General features: G+C 40.9%; 1 protein-coding gene across 1 annotated transcript in view; it reads left to right on the forward strand.

The window, feature by feature from the left end:
• The first annotated feature begins 10,525 nt into the window (after positions 1-10,525).
• The window catches only part of NOTCH2 (notch receptor 2), a 168,168-nt gene continuing 155,598 nt past the window's right edge, over positions 10,526-23,095 (forward strand). The window contains exon 1 of the mRNA XM_021090689.2: positions 10,526-10,850. Coding sequence (XP_020946348.1) covers positions 10,778-10,850 — 73 coding nt within the window. The 5' untranslated portion in view covers positions 10,526-10,777. The remainder of the gene's footprint in view (positions 10,851-23,095) is intronic.

The following is a 23,095-nucleotide window of genomic DNA, read 5'->3' on the forward strand; positions in this document are numbered from 1 at the left end:
AGGAAGTCAGTTGTGTCTAGTGCTACAAAATGGTCAAGGAGAATGAGACTGAGAAGGAGTCCATTGGATGCAGCAGCTGCAGGTTTCTGATAACATCTAAAAGTAATTTCACTAGAACAATTTGAGCAGAAGCTGTGTTACTAAGCCAATGGTTCTCAAAATGTGGTCTCTAGACCAACAATATCAGTATCACTTGGGAACTTTCTACAAATGCATGATTACCCAGCCTCACCCAGACCCCACCCTAAAATTCTGGGACTGGGGTCCAGAAATTTGTTTTCACATGTCTTATGAGTGATTCTAAACATGCTAAAGCTTGAGAACCAGTGGCCTAAACAAATATTTCTTCATCTCTTCTTTAAGCATTCTTTGCTAGGAACCCAGCTCTTCCAATAACTGAGCTGTATGGTATGTCCTAAAGAATTGTTAATTTTATGGTTTCTCAGCCCTCTGCATAGCTTGTTTCCTCTGTCACTTGTATGCTCTCCCTGATGCAATATATATGTACATATGTAGTCCCTGCCTGGCAATATTAAATTCATTGTGCAAGGCCTTAACTCGAATGTCACCTCTCTTAGTCTTTCCAATATTCTCCAGGCAGCCTTCTTTCTATGGATACTTTTGCACATATTTCTATTATGAAACTTGTTTTATTGCATTGTATTGTTTGCTTTACTATCTGTCTACCACTAGCTGGAAGCTTCTCAGGACTGTAGGGAATGCCTCGTTCACCTCTATTTTCTCCATTATTTTCACATAGTAGATGCTCAATAAATGTAGGTAGTGGAAGCTGTTGTGAGTTGAAGAAGTAAGAACAAAAGGAAGAAACTAACCTTTTGAGAGGCTGGGGAGTGAAAGAAAAAAGACAATTATCTGAGCCTACAATAGAAAGGACTTGTGCAAGCATGAGCTAAGGCTGGAAGAAAATTGTTGGCTGAGGGGATTAAGCCAGTAGAGAGGGAGAGATGAATGAGAGTGACAGTGCAGGCAGATGGATCATGAATGGCAATATGTCTTAGAAAAGACAGAAGGGGATGAAATCAATAGCCAACACAGAAGGATTAGCATTGGGATGAAGGAAATAATTTTCTCTGAGATATAGGGAAGGAAGTAAAGATGGGTATATGAGAGATAAATTACGAGGTTTAAGGAAGAGAGGTTGGGGAGTTTTTAGATTCTTGCCAATATAGAAATGAGGAGGGCTAGGTAAGCTCACAGGGGAGGTGGTAATTGAGCTAGGAGATGTCTCTAGTGAAGTGGGAAGTAAAGCCCTTTGCTAGGAAGGAAACAGGGAACAGAAAGAAGTTAGAGTGGTAAAGGCTTGTAAAAGCCACAGAGGTGTGGTGTGTGGGGAGGTGTACTGAGGTTAGAGAGCAGCAGCAGGGGATTAATTTTAGCTGCTGAAGGGACCACCCATTCACACCACTGGCTTAGGCAATGGAAGCAGTATGGGAGGATTGTCTGGAGAGGCTGTTTCTGCAATAGGATGGACACAGATAGGCACTCTAGTTCTATATGTCATCAGTGCTGCAATATAGAGCATGCAATAACAATGTTACATATGATAACTGTGTAACAACACAGGGTAAGATTTATGATATGTGGATTAGCTGAGAAAGCAGGAGTGATTATAACTATTTGAAATGTGCATATGAAGGAACAACTGAAGAAAATATACCAAAATACTATCAGTGGTGGTATTATAGATGATTTTCCTTTAATTTTATAGGCACATGTAATTTATAATTTTAACAAAGACATGGCAATAAGTAGAATTAATTCTTTACCAGGTTTGTCTTTCATTAGGTATACATAGAAGGCAGAATTTTCAAATAAAAAGTTGTAGTGTGGCACTAACCTTCAGAATTGTCTGATCTTCTCTTACCTGGGAGGCAAAGGTAAAGGAATAAAGTCCTTGAGTCACACCAGGGCTGGATGCTGACAAGCAAGAGACATGGCGTCATGCTGTAAAGGAGCACAAAGGAGGTATATGATCAAGCCCTGTCTAGTAAGCTTGGGGGACCAGGCTTATAATAATAAATGATAAGGAGTTCCCGTCATGGCTCAGAGGAAATGAATCTGAGTAGCATCCATGAGGATACAGGTTCGATCCCTGGCCTCTCTCCGTGGGTTAAGAACCTGGCATTGCTGTGAGCTGTGCTATAGGTCGCAGATGTGGCTTGGATCCTGCGTGCTGTGGCTGTGGCGTAGGCCAGCGGCTACAGCTCTGATTTGACCCCTAGCCTGGGAACCTCCATATGCCACGAGTGCAGCCCTAAAAATACGATAATAATAATAATAATAATAATAAATGATAAGAGGAAAACTAATTCAGTCCAAGTCTGAACAATGGATGGGGTTGGATCTCTGAGGCAGAGACCTGTGAACATGCAGAAGTCATACTATGCAGAGGTCAGCCATGAGTCACTGGAGGTGGTCAGCAAGACCTGGGCTGTGCTGCTGCTTAGCAGCTGTGTGATCCTGGGCAACTTCTCAGGCTCCAGTTTCCCTGTCTGTGAAGTGGGAATAATAATACCTACTCATACGCTGACTAGAGCATCATAAACAATAAGGCAGGTAAAGTGCTTAAGACAGTGTCTGACACAGAGTAAGCACTCCATATTGTTCACTGCCATTATCATTACTAATGTGATTGTTGTTATTATTACCATAAATATTCATGATGAAGGAAACGAAGCAGAGTAGGGGCACTCTGAGTGACTGGGAGGGATTCAGGGAGGTGTCCTGAGTGTGGTTCTCTCTCACCTCTAGAACAAGGCTGTGGGTTCACCCCAGGCCTTCAGGAGGGAAGAGGGAGCTGTGCAAGGAGGAACTCCACATTGGTTCTTCTTTTGCTAGTGTTCGTGCTACTTCCTCACTTCTAAACAGGTGCATATTACTCCAGAGCACCATTTCACCTTCCTCTCCTACTCTTCTGTTCTCTTTTTCTTCCCTTCAACTCTTCTTACTTCCCTTTTCTTCTCAAAACCCCAAGTGGTGGATGAGCAGGGAACTAGACTATGTTTTACATGTTCCAAGTTTGCCTTTTTGAAACTTGAAGGTTGTCTCCTAATTCAGCACTTGGAGTTTACAGAAGTCAGTCTGTGTTCACCCTATCCACTCCTTCACTTACAAATACATCTATACCCTTAACCATTGTCTTGAGAAAGTACTCTTAAAAGATAGTCATTAGTAGACAGGCAAGTATTCGAGACCATAAGAGTTCGATTAAGGAAGGCTCTTTTTTTTTTTATCTTTCTAGGGCCGCACCCAGGGAATATTCAAGTTCCCAGGCTAGGGGTCCAATTGGAGCTGTAGCCACTGGCCTATGCCACAGCAAGTGGGATCCCAGCCATGTCTGTGACCTACACCACAGCTCACGGCAACGCCAGATCCTTAACCACTGAGCAAGGCCAGGGATCGAACCCGCGTCCTCATGGATGCTAGTCGGTTTCATTAACAGCTGAGCCACGATGGGAACTCCAAGGAAGGCTCTTTTGAGGTAACTATATCTTGCAAAAGATACCAGAGGGGATGTGAACTGTCCACGGGGCTTTTCTTGGCAGTGAGGTGTGCTTTCCTGGACTCAGATGTAGATGGTAATATGGGAAACAGCCTCTGTCTTGCCAGCCTCTGTTCTTTTCTTGCTTAGACATTCAGTAACTACGATAACGGAGAAACAGTCAATGGTTTGAAAGAAAAACTATTAGGCCTATGGTCTGAGCAAAACGTAGTAATCATATTACATTGTTCTTAACAGAAATCAGAATAATTAAAAACAAAACGAAGTTGGTACCTAGCAGATTCACCTGCTGAATTCCAAGTTCACGCATGTTCTATCCCACACTGGTGAATAATAATGATATACTTTTAGCTTTGTTGGAAACCCTATTGGTATATTTACAAGATCATTATCTTCAGCAACAGATACCTGCTCTGAGCCCAGCAATTACCATCTCTGTCTCTGCACACATTAGCACACATACACACCACTGATTTGTACTCTCCTATAAAATTACTCTTTCCCTTTTTAATTAGAATGTTTTCAGAGGCAAACCCCATCGTTAAGGACATGTACGCTCCCATTATAAATACCCGTTGCCAGCCATTAATTATCTCCTGATGAATTGCTTTAGGTTTTTTTTTTTAAGCTTACATTTAAAATTGGGATTTCTTTTCCTTACTTTTGATGCCCAGTCCTCATACTTAGTTAACTATTTTGAATTCCACATAAATGGACTTATATATGATCTGCACTCAGATAGTTTAAAGACTTTTACCCCCAAACTTTAAGGTGAAAACTTTCTGTATGCGTGGACCTCACTGTTCAAGAATTTCTTGGCTAATTGTGAGGGAAGAATATAAGAATGTTGGGTGGAAACAACTGAATAGTTTCTGAGAACAAACACCTTAACATTTCACAAATATCCAACATTGCATAACCATTTTAGTGACTGGAACACTGCAACTCCTCCAATAATAGTGTGGTTTGATAATTACACAGTTGTGAATTTATGATGTTCTTCAATTGGGGTGATGTCCTGGTGCATACAGGTCAATTCTCTTTTACGCAAGTATATCTAAAAAGTACACACCCACTTAGGAATTGAAGTGTAATACTGCATAGCACGAAATAGTTAAAAGAAAATTTAAGTCCGGTAGTACTAGAGTGAGCATTCCTATACTAACTTTCCTGTTTATCTCAGGGGGAGCAGAGAATTTTGGATTCCTAGTTAAGTTTTATAGGTACCATTATCATATACTATATGCATATGAGGAAGATTTAAGTATTCAAGGATAATCTTAAATTTTTTTCTCCTTGACATCAGTTAAATTGAGATAATCACATACCTAAAAGGGCAAAAATATGACAAGAAGCTCACATTACACATTCCTATATTACCCATTTGAGTCTATGTTCAGTTAAAGGGCCTCACTGGCTCCTAATTCTCAAAACTACTTTGAATCTTGAGATTAACTCCTCCCTTTAGGAACTTTTCCTCTGTTTGGTTGAACTTGAGGACCTCTCTGAATGTCTCTTTATTAAACACTTACTGACTTCATTCAAGTAACAGAACCAACTACTGTGGAATTATACATATGAATAAGAAATGTTTCTTGTGTTCACACTGTCTATAGTTTGGCTGGACAGGCCACCTCAAGTCATTTATATAGGGCTGGCTGGAGACAGGACAAAATGAAAGTGGCCTTAGAATTAATCACAGTGCTCTCTACTTTCCCATGGTCCTATGCTTTATCACTGTTGTAGTTATATTGTTTGTATGTTGGCCTCTCTCAATGTGCTATAATCTCTGGAGAAAGGGGCTGGGTCTGATTCCTGGCTGTACTGACACAGAGTCAAGGACATGCTTTGCAGAGGGTAGACTCTAAAAAAATGCTTTTTTTTTTTTTTTTTTTTTTTTGTCTTTTTGCCATTTCTTGGGACGCTCCCGCGGCATATGGAGGTTCCCAGGCTAGGGGTCGAATCGGAGCTGTAGCTGCTAGCCTACACCAGAGCCACAGCAACGCAGGATCCGAGCCATGTCTGCGACCTACACCACAGCTCACGGCAATGCTGGATCGTCAACCCACTGAGCAAGGGCAGGGATCGAACCTGCAACCTCATGGTTCCTAGTCGGATTCGTTAACCACTGCGCCACGACAGGAACTCCAAAAAATGCTTTTTAATAAAAGAATGCATTTGGTTGCTTAGGTTTCCTAGTTACAGTGGATCAGCTTGTTCTGTACCAAAATGAAAGTGATAAGAGGCTCTGCCCAGAGGTCTCCACACTAAAATCATCTTGGATGTGCTTCACAGTGTTGCAGGAAAAGAAAATGAAATGAGACTGAGTAAGAAATCAGAAACAGTGGGGTTCTGTCATAGCTCTGTCGCCAATTACTTATTTAACTTTAGTCAAGACACTTCTTTATCTCAGTTTCTCCATCTGTGAAATGGGAATATAATGATGGTCTTGGCTATTTCCCACGATTGCTTTGGGGATCAAATGAGATAATACACTTAAAAGTGTTTTGGAAAGCCTAAAGCATTGCACACATGCAAGGCTTTTTTTTTGCAAAGAAATCTTCCTTTTAATTCCTGCTTCTACAAACACTTCATTACACATCGCTGGGTTCCTGAGTTATATGGTGAGATGTGTGAGTAGCTTGACATATCAACCTATGCTTTATATATACTTCCAGGATCTCTTCTTCAACATATAAAGTATTTAGCAGAGTCAGCATCGGATTTTCCAAAACACCTACACTTTCTGTCAATCTCACACCTCTCTCCAATTCATATAAATATACGTGTTCCTCACTCAACATTTATTTAAAATGTATTGTTGAGCACTTATGTGCACTAACTACTGTGCTACAAACTGGGGCAAACTAGACAAATAACATAGGATCTCTGCCATTGAAGGTTTTTTCCAGCTTGTTAGACCTGAGAGAATAGACATGAGAACAAATAAGTGCCTAATTTTACAATTTGCTTGGGGAGGCAATTTTATGTATGAGTTATAATTAGTGAAGACATATATGTATATTTTTAGTTTTGACAAAATGAAAATTAGTGGTGGCTTTTATTTGTATTTTTCTACTCCTACTGGTGTGTAGATTTTAATTTGGTCTTAGAGACTGATTTTTTCCAGATGAAAGTTTATGGGATCTCATTTTTTTTTTGTATCAGTGAAGCTATGGAACTTTAAGGAATAGCGGTAGCTATACTTAGTTATGGGATCACCTGAATGTGTTCCTGCCAATTTCCCTTGTGCAGCAGAGTTTGCTTTGACTACAAACACTGTCAATCCTCAATCTAGTTGAATAATTAAACTACTGAGACATCATCAGGAAAATCCTGGCATTTTGTGTCCTCAGATGCTACTCAAGTTTTTAGACACCGCCACAGGACCCCCAACTTCTTATAGGGATCATGGAAACAGTCACCTAAATGCACGCAGTGGAATTCAGGTTTAGCTTTGGGGGAAGACCAATAGTAGACAACATATTTCAGAGCAATTCCATCCTGCTCATCAGTCAGGCTCCTCCTAGCTCTCCTTAAAGTAGTCAGCAGCTATGGCTGCTACTCCTAAACAGTTTCCCCTCTTCCAGCTACATTGATCTTTTGTCTGCTTGTCTAGTCCACCAAACCTCCTTTTCCTTTTCCTCTATTTCCCATATCTGGGAATAGCTCATCATGCCTCAAGATACTGAGGTCATTGCTGATTCCTTGGTCTCCCTTTCCTCTCTAAGTTACTAGCCTGAGGAGCCAATGCCCATCATTTCTGAGCAAACACACCCTTTGCCTAAGTTCTTATCTCCCCACTTGAGGGAACCATCTCTAGTCTCTCTAGTTCATCTGCCTCTACACTTGTTTTCTGTGCCTGAGATAGCTTAGCTCTCTAACCATGAGAAATAGCCTCTTCTTTACCTCATTAATCTTCTGGTCCCCAATGCCTAGTCCATCCATGGAGGTCTTCCAGGAAACCTTCCCTGACCACCTCAGGACTGGAACACAACACAGAGTTCCCCAAGCTGGCAACTCCACAATATTGTATTTGTCACATTGGATATTAATTGTTGGTTACTTGTTTCTCTTTATTTACCCCTCAACTCTTCTTACAGGATCTGCTCATGGTAAGTTTCGCCAAAATGCTAGTTGATGGGTTAGACTGACTTGCCCTCATCTCTCAGTCTGCTGATTCCAGTTTCTTCCCTTGATTTTCAGCTCCCTTTTGGTTTTGCTTTTACCAATTTATATCCACAGCTTCCCTCAAAATATGTTTTTTTCAAATACATCTTCAGTCATAGCCTTCCTCTGCTCCCATTCATAACATTTACTCTTTATTCCTTTTGTCCTTACGGGAATGCATGCAGTGCATAACAAATAACAAATCCAGCAAAATAGCATAATAAGTCCAACAAAAGTTATATGTGAACAAAATAATTGCTTTCCTTGAAACAGTCACCTTGAAAAATTACACCCCTATTTTAATAATGTGGTCATAGCCACAGTCATTTCTGGAACTGCTCTTTGGTGGTGATTACATTTACATTCTTCTGGATATATTTTAATGGTGACAAATATAATCTTTGCAGGTTATTTTGAAAATTTGCAGACAGCCAAGTCATTGTGAACTATAGTGCGTAAGGAGAACGCTCAAGCTGGCAACTCCACTGGCCAACAACTAAAAAGTAATGGTATCATCTTTCTCTGAACATTTCTGCACAGGGGAAATTCCAAAACAAGTTTGACTAATTATGTTATTTTTGAAAAGAACTTCTAGCACCCCAAGGTGACTACTTTCAATAACAGTACTTGCTTCTCAATTATAAAGTGCTTATTAAAATCCAGTTTGAAACTTCCTAGGCCTATGATCATACTGACATGCATTTGTTTAGTTTTGCTTTACACTCTGTTCTTATGTGACAGATACTGGGAATGAATAAGGCCATGGTCTTTGCTCATGAGGACTTTCTAATCTGGTTGAGAAGTAGAAATACAAACAGTCCTATGTGAAAAACAGACAACAGTGTAAGATAAAGAAGCAGTACAGAGGAGGGACTATCTGTGAGGGGTGGAAATGTGTTACAGTGTCTGCAGAACCTTCTCCGGCCCGGCAGGATGAATGATTAGAAGTTCACCAAGAGGAGAAGAGGAGGGGACTGCAGGAGTCATTCCAAACCTGGGAACAGAAGGTACAGAGATTGAAACAAGATGTGTTCAGGGTAATATCAAGTCATTCAGTACTGTTATTGTGTAAAGTTCACAGTGGGGGCAGAGAGGACAAGATGCAGAGCCCAGGGAAGTAAAGGCCTTATATCTATCACTGTTACAAGTTCGAGCTTTATCCTATAGAAGCCAGGGAGAGGCTCTGTGGGTAGGATTCCCCTTCCCAACAGGATCCTAAACTCCCACATCCAGTTAGTCACATAGGTTTACCCCCTCCCCCCATTTTTTTCCCCCTTCAAGATTGTCTCAGATCCATCCATTCCTTTCCATTCTGACATTCACCTCATTACTTTAGGCCTTCATCACCTCGTGCCTGGACTGTTTCACAAACTCCTGACTGGTCCTTGGACTCTGGTTTACTTTTTGCTCCTGACAATTAATTTTGCACAGAATTATCAGAGCAACTTTCCTTTCCATCAAGTCTCACTCCTGTTCAAAAACCTTCAATGGTTTTCTATGACCTGAGAGATAACTATACTCTCCATCCCCGTCTTGTCATTCAAGGCCCTGTGTGATCTGGTCCCAACCTCCTTTCCCTCACTGACTCCCCTCATTGCTAATAGTGTCAGAACTCATCTACTGATTCCCTTACCTTATTTGCTTTTATGATGCCTCTTCCCTGGAATGCTATGCTCATACCAACTTTTTGTTTTTTATTTTTGTTTCTGTTTTTTTTTTCAGCTCTTTTCTTACAAGTAGCAAACCCACTTATATCCAAGCCCAATCACATCCCTCACTCTTCTGCAGGGAAGTAACCACTATTCTGGTTATATTATTTTACTATATACTGTGTGGTATGCATCCATAAATAATATATAGTATTGTTTTGAAAAGTTTTAAGTATACAGAAATGATATACTTTATATCTCCTGCAAGTAGTTTTTTCACTATCATTTTATAAGATGTATCTCTCTTGTCATATATGAATATAGTCTTTTCAATTGCTGTATTGCATTTCATTTTATAAATATACTATACCTTATTCATCCATTTCTCTGTGGGTAGGCATTTAGGCTGTTTCTAATTTTTAGCTATTAGCAACAATTTACAATGAATACAGCTGGTCTCCCTGTCCTATACAAATTTTACTAAACTTTCAACATCCTGCTCTCGCCTGAGCTCCTTCATGAAAGCTTTCACTGACTCCTGCAGCCTGCAGCAGCAAAGGTTCAGTCCTCAAAACCAGCTTGGGCATCATGCCCGCACTGCGCAGGGCATAATGCTACGCATAGTAAGGCGCTTAGAATAAATGACTGACTGGCCGGCTGACTGACTTGACTGACTGAATGAATGAAGGGTTCAGCACAACCCAGTTGATGGCTCTGTTCATTTTAATTGGACTTTGGCACCTTGGCCTCCAGTGCCTTCTTTGACACTGGACAGCACTGGTCCTTCTCTATTGCATTCTTCTGGCCAACTCTGGATTGTGTGGATGTGTGGGTGTGTGAGGGCGATACCTATCTCACTGGATGAGGGCTGTCTCTCCGGCAAGTTCAGGATCTCGGCAACTTAGTGTTTGAAGCTCAGAGTCCGAACGCCCACCCCCTCCGCCTGAGGCCTGGCCCTGTGAGGCTCCAGCGCCGACTGAGTTAAGGCGCGTCGGAACCGACGCGGGTTGGAGAAGTTGGAGAGGGTGTCTGAGGACTCGTAGTAGATCCCTCCGCGCACAGCCCGGGCCGGCGCTTCTTCCTGCGGGAAACCCCTGGGTGCCGAAGGCGGCGGAGCCCGGCCGCGGCCGACAGCGGGGCGGGGTTTGCGGTGGGAGGAGGCGGCCGAGGCGGAAGGACACACGAGGCTGCTTCGCTGCACACTCGAGAAAGTTTCAGCCAAACTTCGGGCGGCGGCTGAGGCGGCGGCCCAGGAACGGCGGACTTGGGGTGTAGGGAGCAGAGGCAGTGAAGCCTGAACTTGGGGACGAGGCGCGAGGCCGTGAGAGGCAGAAGCCGGAGGAGGGGAGGAAAGAGTGGGGGCTCCTCTGTCGGGACCCCCTCCCCATGTGGATCTGCCCAGGCGGCGGCGGCGGAGGAGGAGGCGACCGAGAAGATGCCCGCCCTGCGCCCCGCTCCGCTGTGGGCGCTGCTGGCGCTCTTGCTGTGCCGTGCGGCCCCCGCGCGTGGTGAGTATCGGGTCGAGGGCTGCTGTCCCCTGCGCCCCAGCCCGGTCCGGCCGGCCACCTGGGGCGACCATTCCCACCCTTCCGTCTTCCACTGCAAGAAGGCCAGGCTCGGCCGTCGGCGCGGGGTGAGGCCACTTGGTTCCCCAAGTCTGAACATCATCGGGGCCTCCCCTCTCTGGGCGCGCCCCCTCCCCTGAGTTCCCCGCAGCCTCCAGCACCCCTCGGCCCGTGGCCCCACACACGCTTCTTCGGCCGTAGGGAGGCTGGGCAGCGAGTTTTAGAAACTTCCTTTCTGGAACACTTGAGTTCGGCTAGTTGGGCAGTTGTGCTCTTTTGGTTCCACGTTTCCTGGGGTCGAGGGAGAGCCAAGGGCGGGCTGCCCGAGAGGAACCATCGCTGGCCGCGGACCGCGGACCGCGGATGGGCTGAGCGGAGGAATGCCAGATTCTGGCGTGGAGGGAGCGGGGGCAGGGCCTCCGAGCCCAACGGCTTGCACCTTCGCAGTCAGACTTAGCTTTGCTAAAGGGAGGCCCACAGACTGAGTGGGTGAGTTTGATTTGGATGGGGACAGGGTTTTGCGGCATGCCTGAGCTCTGACACTCTGAATCCGTGGTCCTCGTGAATCTGCTGTAAAGTTTTGCTCGAATCTTTGAAAGGTGGAGGCAGGAGAACTGGTGTGGCTGCATGCTGAGCCACATGATTTAAAAATCTCAACTGCTGTTATTCTTTCCGAGGCGCAGAGCTCGGGCGCAGTTTCAGAGTCTGTGTCCAGCCCCAGGAATGTGGTGTGACGATCACCAACTCCTCCAACCTGGCAGCCGCATTTGCTGTTCTTTTGGCATGATTGGGGGTGGGGCAGGGGTGGGTGAGGAAAAGTGGATACGTTAATTCAAAGTGGTGCCTTGGAAAGCTCCTTTACGGTTGGATATTTGCAACCAATCTTTCTGAACACGGTTGGATAAAGAAAAGGAAAGGAAATCAAATCATCTCTTACCCATCCCCACCCACAGCCATAGATTCCAGATTTCTTCAGACTGTGTGTAGTGGAAAGAGCTTGGGCTTTGGAGCTCTGCTCTTTAATCCTGGGTTCAAATCCAGTTCTGTTGCATGCACTCACCAATAAAATAGGAATGAAATTACCCAGCTAATAGGATTAATTAAGAGAATGTATATTAAACCCATGGCAGTCAAAAGGTATTTAGAAAGTCTTTTTGGGGGTGGGGGTGGGGCTGTGTTTTATTTTTTTCTGAACTCTCTGCTTCCAGTGGGAGGGTGGCTTGTGTGTATTTTGTTGAATTGAAAGGGGCTCCTTTTCCTAGTCTAATTTGAAGGAAGACTTTTACAATTACCAAAAGACAAAACAACTAGTACATGAGCTATGTCTCTTTGCAAATAGAAAGTTAAAAGATGATGAGCTTCAGAAAAATTTGCTCTTTGTTCATTGTTAACAGGCAGTCAACATGCCTATCACAGATGTTTAAAAAAGATCAAAGTTATTTATTACAGTGCTGGGTTGTTCAACCCCAACCAGACCCTTCTTGAAAAGTTCAAATTCCATACACCTCTGGTTCCCCAAGAATTTCAGAAGTGGACCAGGATGCTGTGTGATGATGAACCAAAACTGTCCCTTCAGAAGCATTTAACAAAACACATATGATACTATTTTTGCCTTTCCTTTTTGAATGAAGGCTTTGGTATAAGTGTAAATTTTGGATAGAGAGGAGTATAAACAATGGGCTGGTCTGAGGGTTACAATCCTTGGTCTGCTATTAGCTTGACTTAGTAAATAAGTTAATCTTTATGACTTGTAGTCTCCTCACCTATAAAGAGGACCGAAGACATCACTTTGGACAGTTGGAGGAAATTATAAACCTATTTGCAGAGCGATTTGCTAAATTAAGTGTTCAGTGATAGGACTCATGTCAGGAATAGGATTACTTTGACACACAGGGCTTCTCATTCTAGGACCTGTACATCTGCACTGATGAGGTATTGCTATTACTCCCTAGCTTTTAGGTGGACAAGTCGAGTGTTACTCAAAGGACAAGATTTAGATCTTTTGATTTTTAGACAGGGGTTCTTCCCATGCTAAACTATACAGAAATAGAAGAGATTTAAAAACTCATTTCTTGGTACAAATCTTAAATCTTTTCAGAGTCTAGAAGTGAAAGCTTCGTGAGTCTTCTCAATCTGTTATCATTGTGTTTTGCCAAGATACCAATTATAAGACACCCTTCCAAACTTTTGAGTGTTCCTGTATTTGGCTAGTGGCCAGTTGTTAATTTAAACATCACTGAGTTCCTAAGGCATGGAGCTGTCAGCCTATCTGTCTGATTGACTAAACAGCTATCCAAGACCACCTCTTTGCTCCTTGTTTTCTCTTGCTTTGCAATGGGAAGTGACCCCTTGGTTTTGCTGCCTGCTAGATGACTTCTCAGTTGAATTCTTCTCTTGCTTTGAAAAAAAATCAAAAAGAGTAATTATTTTTTTCTTTCAGATGGAGACAAAATTTACCCTAAAACTGTTTTCCTTTTTCTTGTTGTTCTTTCTGTATTATTATTACTTGGGAGGGGGATGTAGGAGAGTAATTTTTCTAGTCTTTTCTTTTTCCTGATTTTTTTTAATTTTTATTTTTAAAAACCACTTACCCACATCTCCTGGGCATTTCTCTGTGCCATTCCCACTCTACTGCCTCTTCTGCAGGTTTCTTATAGCATAAAGGGGAAACTTTTGCTTCATCTGCACTGTAGTTGCTGACTTCAGGACTTTAGCAAATGTTTCAATTCAGTGGGATATGCTTGGATGCTTCAAACCAGCCTTACAATACATTTTAAAAATATCACACCCGCAGAAATTCTATTTTACCCACAAAATTTGCATTAATCTAGTTCCCACTCTCTGGTGCCATTCCTAGTGGTCTTCCTCCTTTACCCTGCCCACTGTGATAGAACAGAACACCACATTCTGGCTTCATTAAAATCAGCTGGGGTGCTTCTTGAACCCAACACCCAGGGATTCTGGTACAGTAGATCTGAAATTCTGTATTTTTCAAGGTTTATAGGTGATTCTGATATAGTAACTTGGTTGGAACCCAATGATATTTCATTATTCTGCCTTCAGGTGTGTATATGGGTTCTTTCCTATTGAATTTTAATAATTTCCAGAGTGAAACTAGTCTTAATCCAATATTTAAGCCTTCTAACTGCTCCCAAAATTTTAAATTGCTAACATAAAAGCTACAGAATATAGTATTATTTCTGCTTATTCATCTGGGCAGAGTGGATCCACATTGTTTCTTTAGAAGGGCTTCATATGTTTGCATGATGTTATTATAAACTGCCCCCCTTCTGTTATCTCATTTTCTTCAAGCTTCATTCATATATGTCATTTTTGGACTCTTTGTCTATTTGTCTTTCATGCTTTAAGAGTGAAATTCCAAGCCATGATTTGAATGAGAATATAGTCAGAGATTTTACATTGTCCTTATACTGTGTGTACATTCCTTATCTAAGTGTTTCCTTTCTTGGCATTTCTATCCGGATGCCACAATTCGAACCCTTCATTTTACTCCCACCCTTTCCTGATTCTCCTTCTCTTCTCCCCTTTCTCTGCAAATGACTTGAAACCATAGGGTTTCTTCTACTTTTCTCTCTTTATTGGTCTACCATATGTATTGTATTTTGGAAAGATCACTGGACTAGGAGCCAGAAGCCCAGAGTTCTTCTCCAGGTTGGCTTTTAATCAGTCTTATAATCTTGTGGGAGGGGCACTGCTTTGGTACTCTGTTTGCTCAGGTGCTTTGTCCAGACTCACTGAGCCAGTTAGAGAGTTGAGACTAGAATCTCTCTCTCACTGGTCCTCCATCCAGTGCCTCATCCACTCTCCACACCACTTCTGTCTCTTGTACAAATGAGCTCATGTACACAGAAACACTTAGAACATCCTCAAGTGATTTTTGTTAATATGCACTTCTTGAGGAAAAGAATTATGTCTTTCCATTTGTGTTTATTCTAATGTCCCAACCCTACCTTTGTACCTAACATGGTGCCTTAGCATATAATAGGCACTCAATAAACATTTGTTTAATTGAACAGTTACTTTTAGTCATTATCTTATTCTGGACTGCTTTGGTATTTTAAGAGTTTTTTTTTTATGGTATTTGAAAGAGTTATTGCTTACCTGACATTTGGGGGGAAAAACCAAATTTTTCCCTTCCCCAGATGTTTTATGTAAACTTGCCACTTTGAGTTTCCATGTGTGTATGTATGTGTGTGCGCGTGTGGTTTCTTCCCTTTCTATTTTTTTCTGATCACTTCTGCAGTTCATAAAGGTCACTTTGACTTTGGAATTTAACCTCAAAGGCACTGGCGTCCACCCCCTGCCTCTCACATGTGTTGCTTCTACTGCTTCCTGTATTACTGTGTTACTGTGACAGTGTTTCTACAGTATTGTTCAGAGTTGCCATACCTATTTGATTTGAACATTTTAGAGACTTTTGGAATAGTATTTTTAAGATTAGAATTAATTCATTTCATGTTTGCCAAGAGAGTTTCCTTGAAAAACACCACCACCACCCAAAACCGTAAACGTTAGACATGATAAATAAAATTTTGAGGGAACCATAGAGTTTGAGCTATCTCCAAAATGAAATTTGCTCCTTGAGGGCAGGGACCATGTCACACAGTCCTTTCTCTGGCCTGTGCCCAACATGCAGAGTCAGCTGGGCAGCAGGTCCTGGTTGTAGCACCTGTGACTCCTGCTGTGTTTTGCCCAGCTTTGGGACCTTCTGAAGAAAGGTGATGATGAGTCAGGGGTGTGTCTTTATGCATCTTTCTGCTCTGAAGAGAAAAGATCAGCGAAAGGCTGACTCCACCTACAGACTTTTATGCTATCTCTTTTTATTAATTAATGGGTAGCTGAAATTTTCCTTTTTGTTGACTTATGTGTTGGCTGAAACTTTAAAATTCACCTAGACCTTCGACGCATCCCATGCTGATTCTGATTTTCTTAGAACATTCTGGTTAAGATGTATCCCACCTTTTTTCTCCTTGAAAACCTCTTATGATAGATAGCGCCTTGCCTCTGGAGGCAGGTGAGTCTAGATTTGGACAGCTCTAATTCTTAGAAAGATCTTCTTATATTCAGCTGTCATCTGCCTCTTTATGATTTGCACCCATTGGTATCATCTTAGGAATTTGTCTCAAAGAATACTCAGCCCTTTGTGGATGACAGGGATCCAGAGGTACCCTTTACTGAACTGATATCTACCCCTCCATAAAAGGAGTTAAATCCATGAGAAGCATGAAGATGATCCCATCTTGGGTAATTGCTTGGTTTAATCATATTAGCCCTATGTGTTTTATACCTCCCTGCCCAGATGGTCACTGGTGGGTGGGAAGCATTTGTTTAGCAGTGTTTCCCTAACCTCTCTTTTAAGAAGTCCTTAGGATCCTGTCCTGGAGATTCTGATTCAGTGAGTTTGAAATAGTGTCTGGGAATTTGTGTATTTAAGAAGTAGCCTGGTAGTTTTTATATTAGGGAAGTTTTAGAATCACTGCAGAGTGACTCTAGGGAAGCCAAGGGCTTTTATTGTTTGTGTTTGCTTATTTTTCATGATAGTGCTAGAGATGGGTTGTTTTGATTTGGTCCTTTGGTCGCTCTCCCCCCCACTGCCTTGCAAGTGCCTGCTTTTTGCAGTGGTAGGAGGTTTGCTATATGCTGAATGCCTAACTTTTTGCAGTGGTAAGAGGTTTGCTATATGCTGAATGCCTAACTTAGCAGGGAGAGGCAGCTGCTTTGGCATCCCTATAAGGCTTGTAAAGTAATTTTTTTTCTTTTCTTTTTTTTTTTTTTTTTTTTTTTTTGCAATTTTTCCAAAGTCTTGGAACTGCTTGTATGTGTTATGTGTGACTTTGATGGAGGCCTCCTTATCTCTCCATCAGAATGTTACCTGAGATGCCAGACTACATAGAAGTTACAGTCTTTTTGGTGTCTATTGAAGAAATCTGTCCTCAGCCCTTGTGAATGATACTATCTTAGGATGTCTGTTTTGTTAACCCATGAATGCATATCTGGTGTCAGGGATTGCCCTCAGATATGTTAGTGCAAAAGATAGAAAGGTCACTCATTTCAGGCGGTCCTGCTTTTGGGGTGTCTGGGCTGCTGCAGTGAATGGAATAAGAGAGAATAAAAGAGGAACCAGGGACCTCTTGAGCAGAAATGAGAGGTCTGTAAGAAGCCGCCCAGGAGTGTTCCTCTGACAAAGACAGTTGATTTTGCTGTTCTTGATAGGAAGAGGAAAGTGGCTTCAGATCTGAAAGCATATGCTTATGGCGTCTGGATGGGACAATTGCAGTATTCATTGGCAGTGGTAGGAGGTTTGCTATAGGTCTGTTCTTTTTCTCCTCCTCTCCTTTTTGAGGAGAATACCAACTGTGTGACCTTAAAAAGAAGGGTAAACCAAGAAGAGGGCATGGTAAAAGCCATAGCTAGGAGTGAGAAAAGCAAAGCAATTATTATATTAATTAATTTATATATGTAAATACATAAATTTCTAGATAATACTTTAGTAGGAGCCGTAGCTATTGCCTTTAAGATTTATTGTCTCTGTAGCTCTGCTGTGTTAGTGGTGTGTTAGGGAGGACTGTGGTATGTTGTCATTCTTAATTTGTGTGTTTCCCTTAGCATCATGTGGTAGGGAGTATAGGTTGTTCTACTCTTCTAGCTGTGTGGGAATCATTGACCGAGTGGAAGATAGAATCCTGCCCCCAAGGAACTGACATCATCAGGGAGACAAGATACACAATTAGGAATATGAAATGCAGTTATTTAGTAACTTATCTACACTCTCTGAGAGCAGTTCCCTGAACTCAGGGTGACTAAGAGTTGTAGAGTCTGGGGGAGTAGACTCTAGGGCCACCAGCAAATAGCAATCTCCCAGATTACCCCTGCTGGGCTTGTCTGCTGTTCTCTTTCTCTCTTGGAATTTAGAAGTATCAAAACTTTACTTGGGGAAAAGACAAAGAACCTTTTGTTTGGTGGTGGTGTAAATACAAAGTTGGCACATGTTGTGGTGTTTATTATGTCTGTTAGTGGGGTTTGTGGCAAGAGAGAGGGCTGTGTTCTCAGTCCTGGCTGTTAAGCCTCATCTAGGACAAGTTAAGGTGGAAGTATCTCCTTTGGAAGATCTAGCTGCAGTAGCTGAAGGAACTTCTCTTCACAGCTAGGCAGTGACCAAGGTGCAGTATGGACACACCCCAAATTGCTGCCTTAGGTGGCATTGATTAATCATACTTAGATCTTCCTCACCCTCTTGTGCTTGTCTTGGCAAAACCCTGTTCTACCAGCTCCTCAAAGTTTGGGCTTTACTAGATGATTATACAAACTCTTAGGGGTCATTTTACTATCCCTTGCTACTTTTGAACTGCAGTCTGGTTATCATGGTCCAGCTCTGGTGTCCTCGGTCTCTAGGCCAGGCAATGAGAGGCCTGTGTCTCTATTACCATTGGACTGAAGCACCTTCCCCAGAAACTGCCTAGGACAGTTTCTGGTCTTCACGTCAGTTTCTTCTGCAGGATATTGGCAGTGACTCTGGTTCTTTGAATGCATCAGCCAAACAGCATGCCAAGACGGACTTATTGTCTCACAAAGACAGGTTGAATCTATGGATGTTGCAGAACCTGTTTCTGGGCTAAGAGTAGCTCTCCCACCTCATATGTATTTATACATATGAAGAAAGCGTGTGTGTGTGTGTGTATTTTGTGAGGTAAGGGAAACATGAAGATAATATTTTGATTGGAGTCAGATATTGTCTTCCTAATAATACGTTGTCTTTTAACAAATAACATCCCTTTAAAAATACAATTTTGCTTGCTCACTAAAGTGTTGTACAAGAAGCAGTGGTTACATTCTAAAGTATACAACCTTGTTCAGAGGCAGGTGCATTTTTAAATTGTTGTTTGCTTCTTTTTCATCTCTTTTTACCCTCATCTGTCTTTTGTGAGGAGATTCTGGGAGGCTTTTAAACCTCAAAGATTAAATAGCCTATTTTAACCAGTACCTAACAGGGAGGTGTTGCCATGTTGGTGTATTTGTCCACTATTCAATTAAGAATAATTGAGGACTACTTACTCACTAATACGTTGTTGAGTTTCTGAATATGAATAGCCAGAAAACTAGGTAGTGCTAATTTGCTGACTTCTCTAAATGGTAAGTGTGGTAAGCTGCAAAGAAACTTTTGTTTAATTCTGTTTTCATATGCTTTTGTTTGTCCAGAAAGTGTTGAGACTCATTGAAGTTTGAGGACATGTATATTTTGATTATTACTTTTTACTGTATTTTCTTTGCTGAGAATATGCCCTTATTTATTTGCTAGATCTTTAATTGGAAACATGAAGGACATTTACTTTATTACAAAATTTACAGCACCTTCTAATCTTTATGATGATTATTAGAGAAAAGAATACCTGTAAATCACACAAGTTTTGGATATTATGTTACTATATAAAGTAAGTAAAAAAATATGTTATGGCTCCTGTGACATAAACTTTCTAGGAGATTTAAGGAAAGTGGTTGTAACTGCAAACAAACATTGTGACATTTTAAGGTAAGTTTATATGGCAACAGAATTATTATGTTTACATGTAATTAATCATATTTATGCTTTGTAGATTTTCTCTGGCACCATTACAAGATTTTTGGGAGGGAGTTATTTAAAAAGTGATTACATTTAAAAGTAAAGACATTTGAAAAGTCTGGAAAAGTGTAAGAAAAATCCACAGTCATACCACTGTTATTATTTTAGTGATCATTTGGTCTTTTTATCTACTCTTAGTTTTAAAAATTGTAGATTCATAATATATGTACAATTTTCCATTCTGCCTTTCTTTGGTGTTTATGTTTTCACATTTTCAAACCTTTTTCATAAATTGAATTTGAATGGTTATATAATGCTCTCATTAATAGGTTGGCCATTTGGATCATTTTTCTTTCTTTGGTTGCATATTTGGTTGGCTCCATCTTTTTTTTTTTCTTTCTATATAAATGATGCCGATCTTTATAAAAAAAATTTCCCTCTAGGATTTTCTGCATTAAGTTAGATTTCCAGAAAAGAAATTACTATGTCAAAGAAAGTGATTTTTAAAAATTGGGAAATAGGATTTTTTAAGACAGAAAAACATAAGAGAAACTTAAAATCTACAATAATCCCATCACCCCAATCAAAACCCATATACTTCATATTTTGTTACATCTCAGACAGTTTTTTTTGTGTGTGCCTCTTTCTGTAATTAGAATTTTAGCATATTAACATCTGCTTCTGTACCGCCTATAATATTGTGAACATTTTCCCACATATATTTTTTCTTTTTCTTTTTTGTTTTGAAGTAGAGTTGATTTACAATGTTGTGTTAGTTTCTGGTGTACAGCAGAGTGATTCATATGTATTTTTTTCCAGATTCTTTTCCATTGTAGTTTATTATAAGATACTGAATATACTTTCCTATGTGTAAATATTTTTAAAGAACATGTGTTTTCAAGGCTGTATACTGTTGTATCTGAAGATTCTATTACTTTTATTTAAACTGAAATCTATTCCTAGTCTCCAGTTTTCATAATTATAAATAATGTTATGAACATTTTTATATGGAAATCTTGGTAAGAATTAGTTCTTTTCTTTTCTTTTTTTCTTTTTTTTCTTTTTTTTTGTCTTTTCGCCTTTTCTAGGGCTGCACCTGTGGCATATGGAGGTTCCCAGGCTATGGGTCGAATCGGAGTTGCAGCCGCCGGCCTATGCCACAGCCACAGCAATGCGGGATCCAAGCCACGTCTGCAACCTACACCACAGCTCACAGCAATGCCGGATTCTTGACCCACTGAGCAAGGCCAGGGATTGAACCTGCAACCTCATGGTTCCTAGTCAGATTCATTAACCACTGCGCCACGATGGGAACTCCAGTTATTTTCTTAACATAAATTTCAAGAAGTCAAATTATTGTGTCAAGGGTATGGACCTTTGAGTACCTTTTGGTACATCCTTCCAAATTTCCTTCCATTTGGTGTGACCAAGTTATACTTCTATCAGTAGAATATGAGACTATCAGTGTTTCTAACCATTGTCAACAATAGTTTTCACTTTTACGACTCTTTACCAATTTGCTAAGTGGTAAATGCTACTTCATCTTAATTGGTCTCTCTGATCACAGTGGTATTGAATGTTTTTCATATGATCAGCGGCCATTTGTGTTGCCTTTTCTTTTTATTTATTTTGGTAAATTGTGTCTTTATTCATCCAGGTGTTTAGTTTTTGGTTACTGATTTGAAGTATTTCTTTAAATATTAACAGTATTAGTTCTTTGTCTTAAATGTGTTGCAGCATATATGGACAGGTTAAACTATATATTATCAAATTGCTACTAATATTGATATCAAAAATTACTCTGATAGTTTTAAAAAAATCATTTGATTTCTGATGAGCTTGGTCAATTTTCAATGTATTTGTTAACTGGTATTTTCTGTAATTACCTTAAAATTCTAATCTGCATCATAAATCAACAAGCTGTCAGTTGTATGTGCCCAGGAAATACACATTTGCTTTAACACCTTATAAAAAGATTCTGGGAAAAAAAGAAACAAAACAGTATATTCTGGAGCCAGGTATGTGATTTTGGGTGGGTAGATCTGCTTCTGTCCTACCTTCTTAGATATCCAATGTCTTGGACATGTGAAACATCCCTGAAAGGCAGGACTAATATGCACTTACTAAATCTGACATTTTGACCTAATTGATAATTGTACAGTGGTCTAGCCAGTCAGTTTGGTCAGCTAACAGGATGACTAACATACCCTTGCCTCTCCCTTTCCCAAATTGATTAGTTGTGGGCCAGAACTGAGTGAATCAACCTGTTGTTTTGGCACCCTGTAGACACCACCTGTTTCTTAGATTTCTCTCTCCAGCCTCCCACTGCCCTAGTTCAGTGCTGTGTGCACAGTGGGTAGGAGATCAGTGGTGTTGCTGAAGAATGTTGCAATAAAGAAGGGTAGATTGCTTTTTTTTCAAGCTCATATGTTCTTAAGGCACCCTGCTGCTTTTGACATAAGAGCTCCAGCTGAACTGCTCTGTGTAGCAGCCCTGCAGGTCTTAAGTGCTTGATTCAGAGTAATTTCAGACAATATGAATGCTTTCTTAAGTATCATTGGAATTTACTGGGCTGGTTGTTTGCCAGCTATTACCATATTTAGCATGAGGAGACCTGGGGAACAAGGGCATTTCTGACCAACCAAAGAAGGAAACCTATGAAGGACTGCAACTTTTTTTAAGGTATGGCTGAGAGAATGCCAGTTAGGTGAGATTCCAGTTTGTGTCCCCTGGTCTTTGTTATTCTGCCCCATCCACGAAATTAACTTAAGGATGAGAAAAGAGATTTGATAGTGAAGCTCTTTCTCACCCCGAAGTCTAATACTGTTTCTGGGAGGAAGTGAGAGAAGCCTTACCCCTAACTGTGCACTGAGAGGCTTAATCAGCAGGTGATGTTGCTGATTAAAAACATAGGTTAATGGATGTTTATTATCATCTTTCTTGAAGGCTTATAACTTTTCTGCTTTGTCATGGTCTGAGTTTATTTTAGCCCAGTCCTTTTCTCCATCCTACTTTTGGAATTATCAGCCTTTGTGGTTTAAGATTTTTCTGCCTCAGTTTTTCCATTTTAAAGATGAACATTTGAAAGGACCACTGAATACAATTAACATAAAACATAAAACAACCCTAGCGTTTACATAGTAATGCAGAGTTTACAGAACACTCTTACACAATTGCCTCCTTTAATCTTCACAAAACCTTGGTGGAAACTGAGCCTCAGAGGGGTTAGTTGGTTTGTATACCATTGTTTAGCCCTAGATAATAAGTGACAGAGCTGGGACTTAAACTTGTGGTTTGACTTTTAAAACCCCAGCTTTAAAAAAAAATTTTTTTTTGTTGAATTCTTACTATGTATCATTCATTCTTCTAGGGGCCTTACATGTATTTCCTCATTTAATTCACATGGCTATACTTTGGGGGTAAAGAGTAATTAGCTATATTACAAATAAGGAAATAGGAACTTTGATTCATAGCTTTGGTTGTTGGGGCAAATCATGTGGTTAGGGAGGGATGGAGCCAGGATTCAGATCTCTGGGTCCAAGGCCTCTGTAGTCAGCCACGGCACATTATGGATATACATACAGTTACTCCTCACAACCAACCCTAAGAG

Source organism: Sus scrofa, chromosome 4 (genome assembly GCF_054392235.1).
Source record: "Sus scrofa isolate SSC_HxYL_T2T_F1_AM1 chromosome 4, Sscrofa_HxYL_maternal_Yorkshire_Landrace_v2.0, whole genome shotgun sequence".
Classification (NCBI taxonomy): domain Eukaryota; kingdom Metazoa; phylum Chordata; class Mammalia; order Artiodactyla; family Suidae; genus Sus; species Sus scrofa.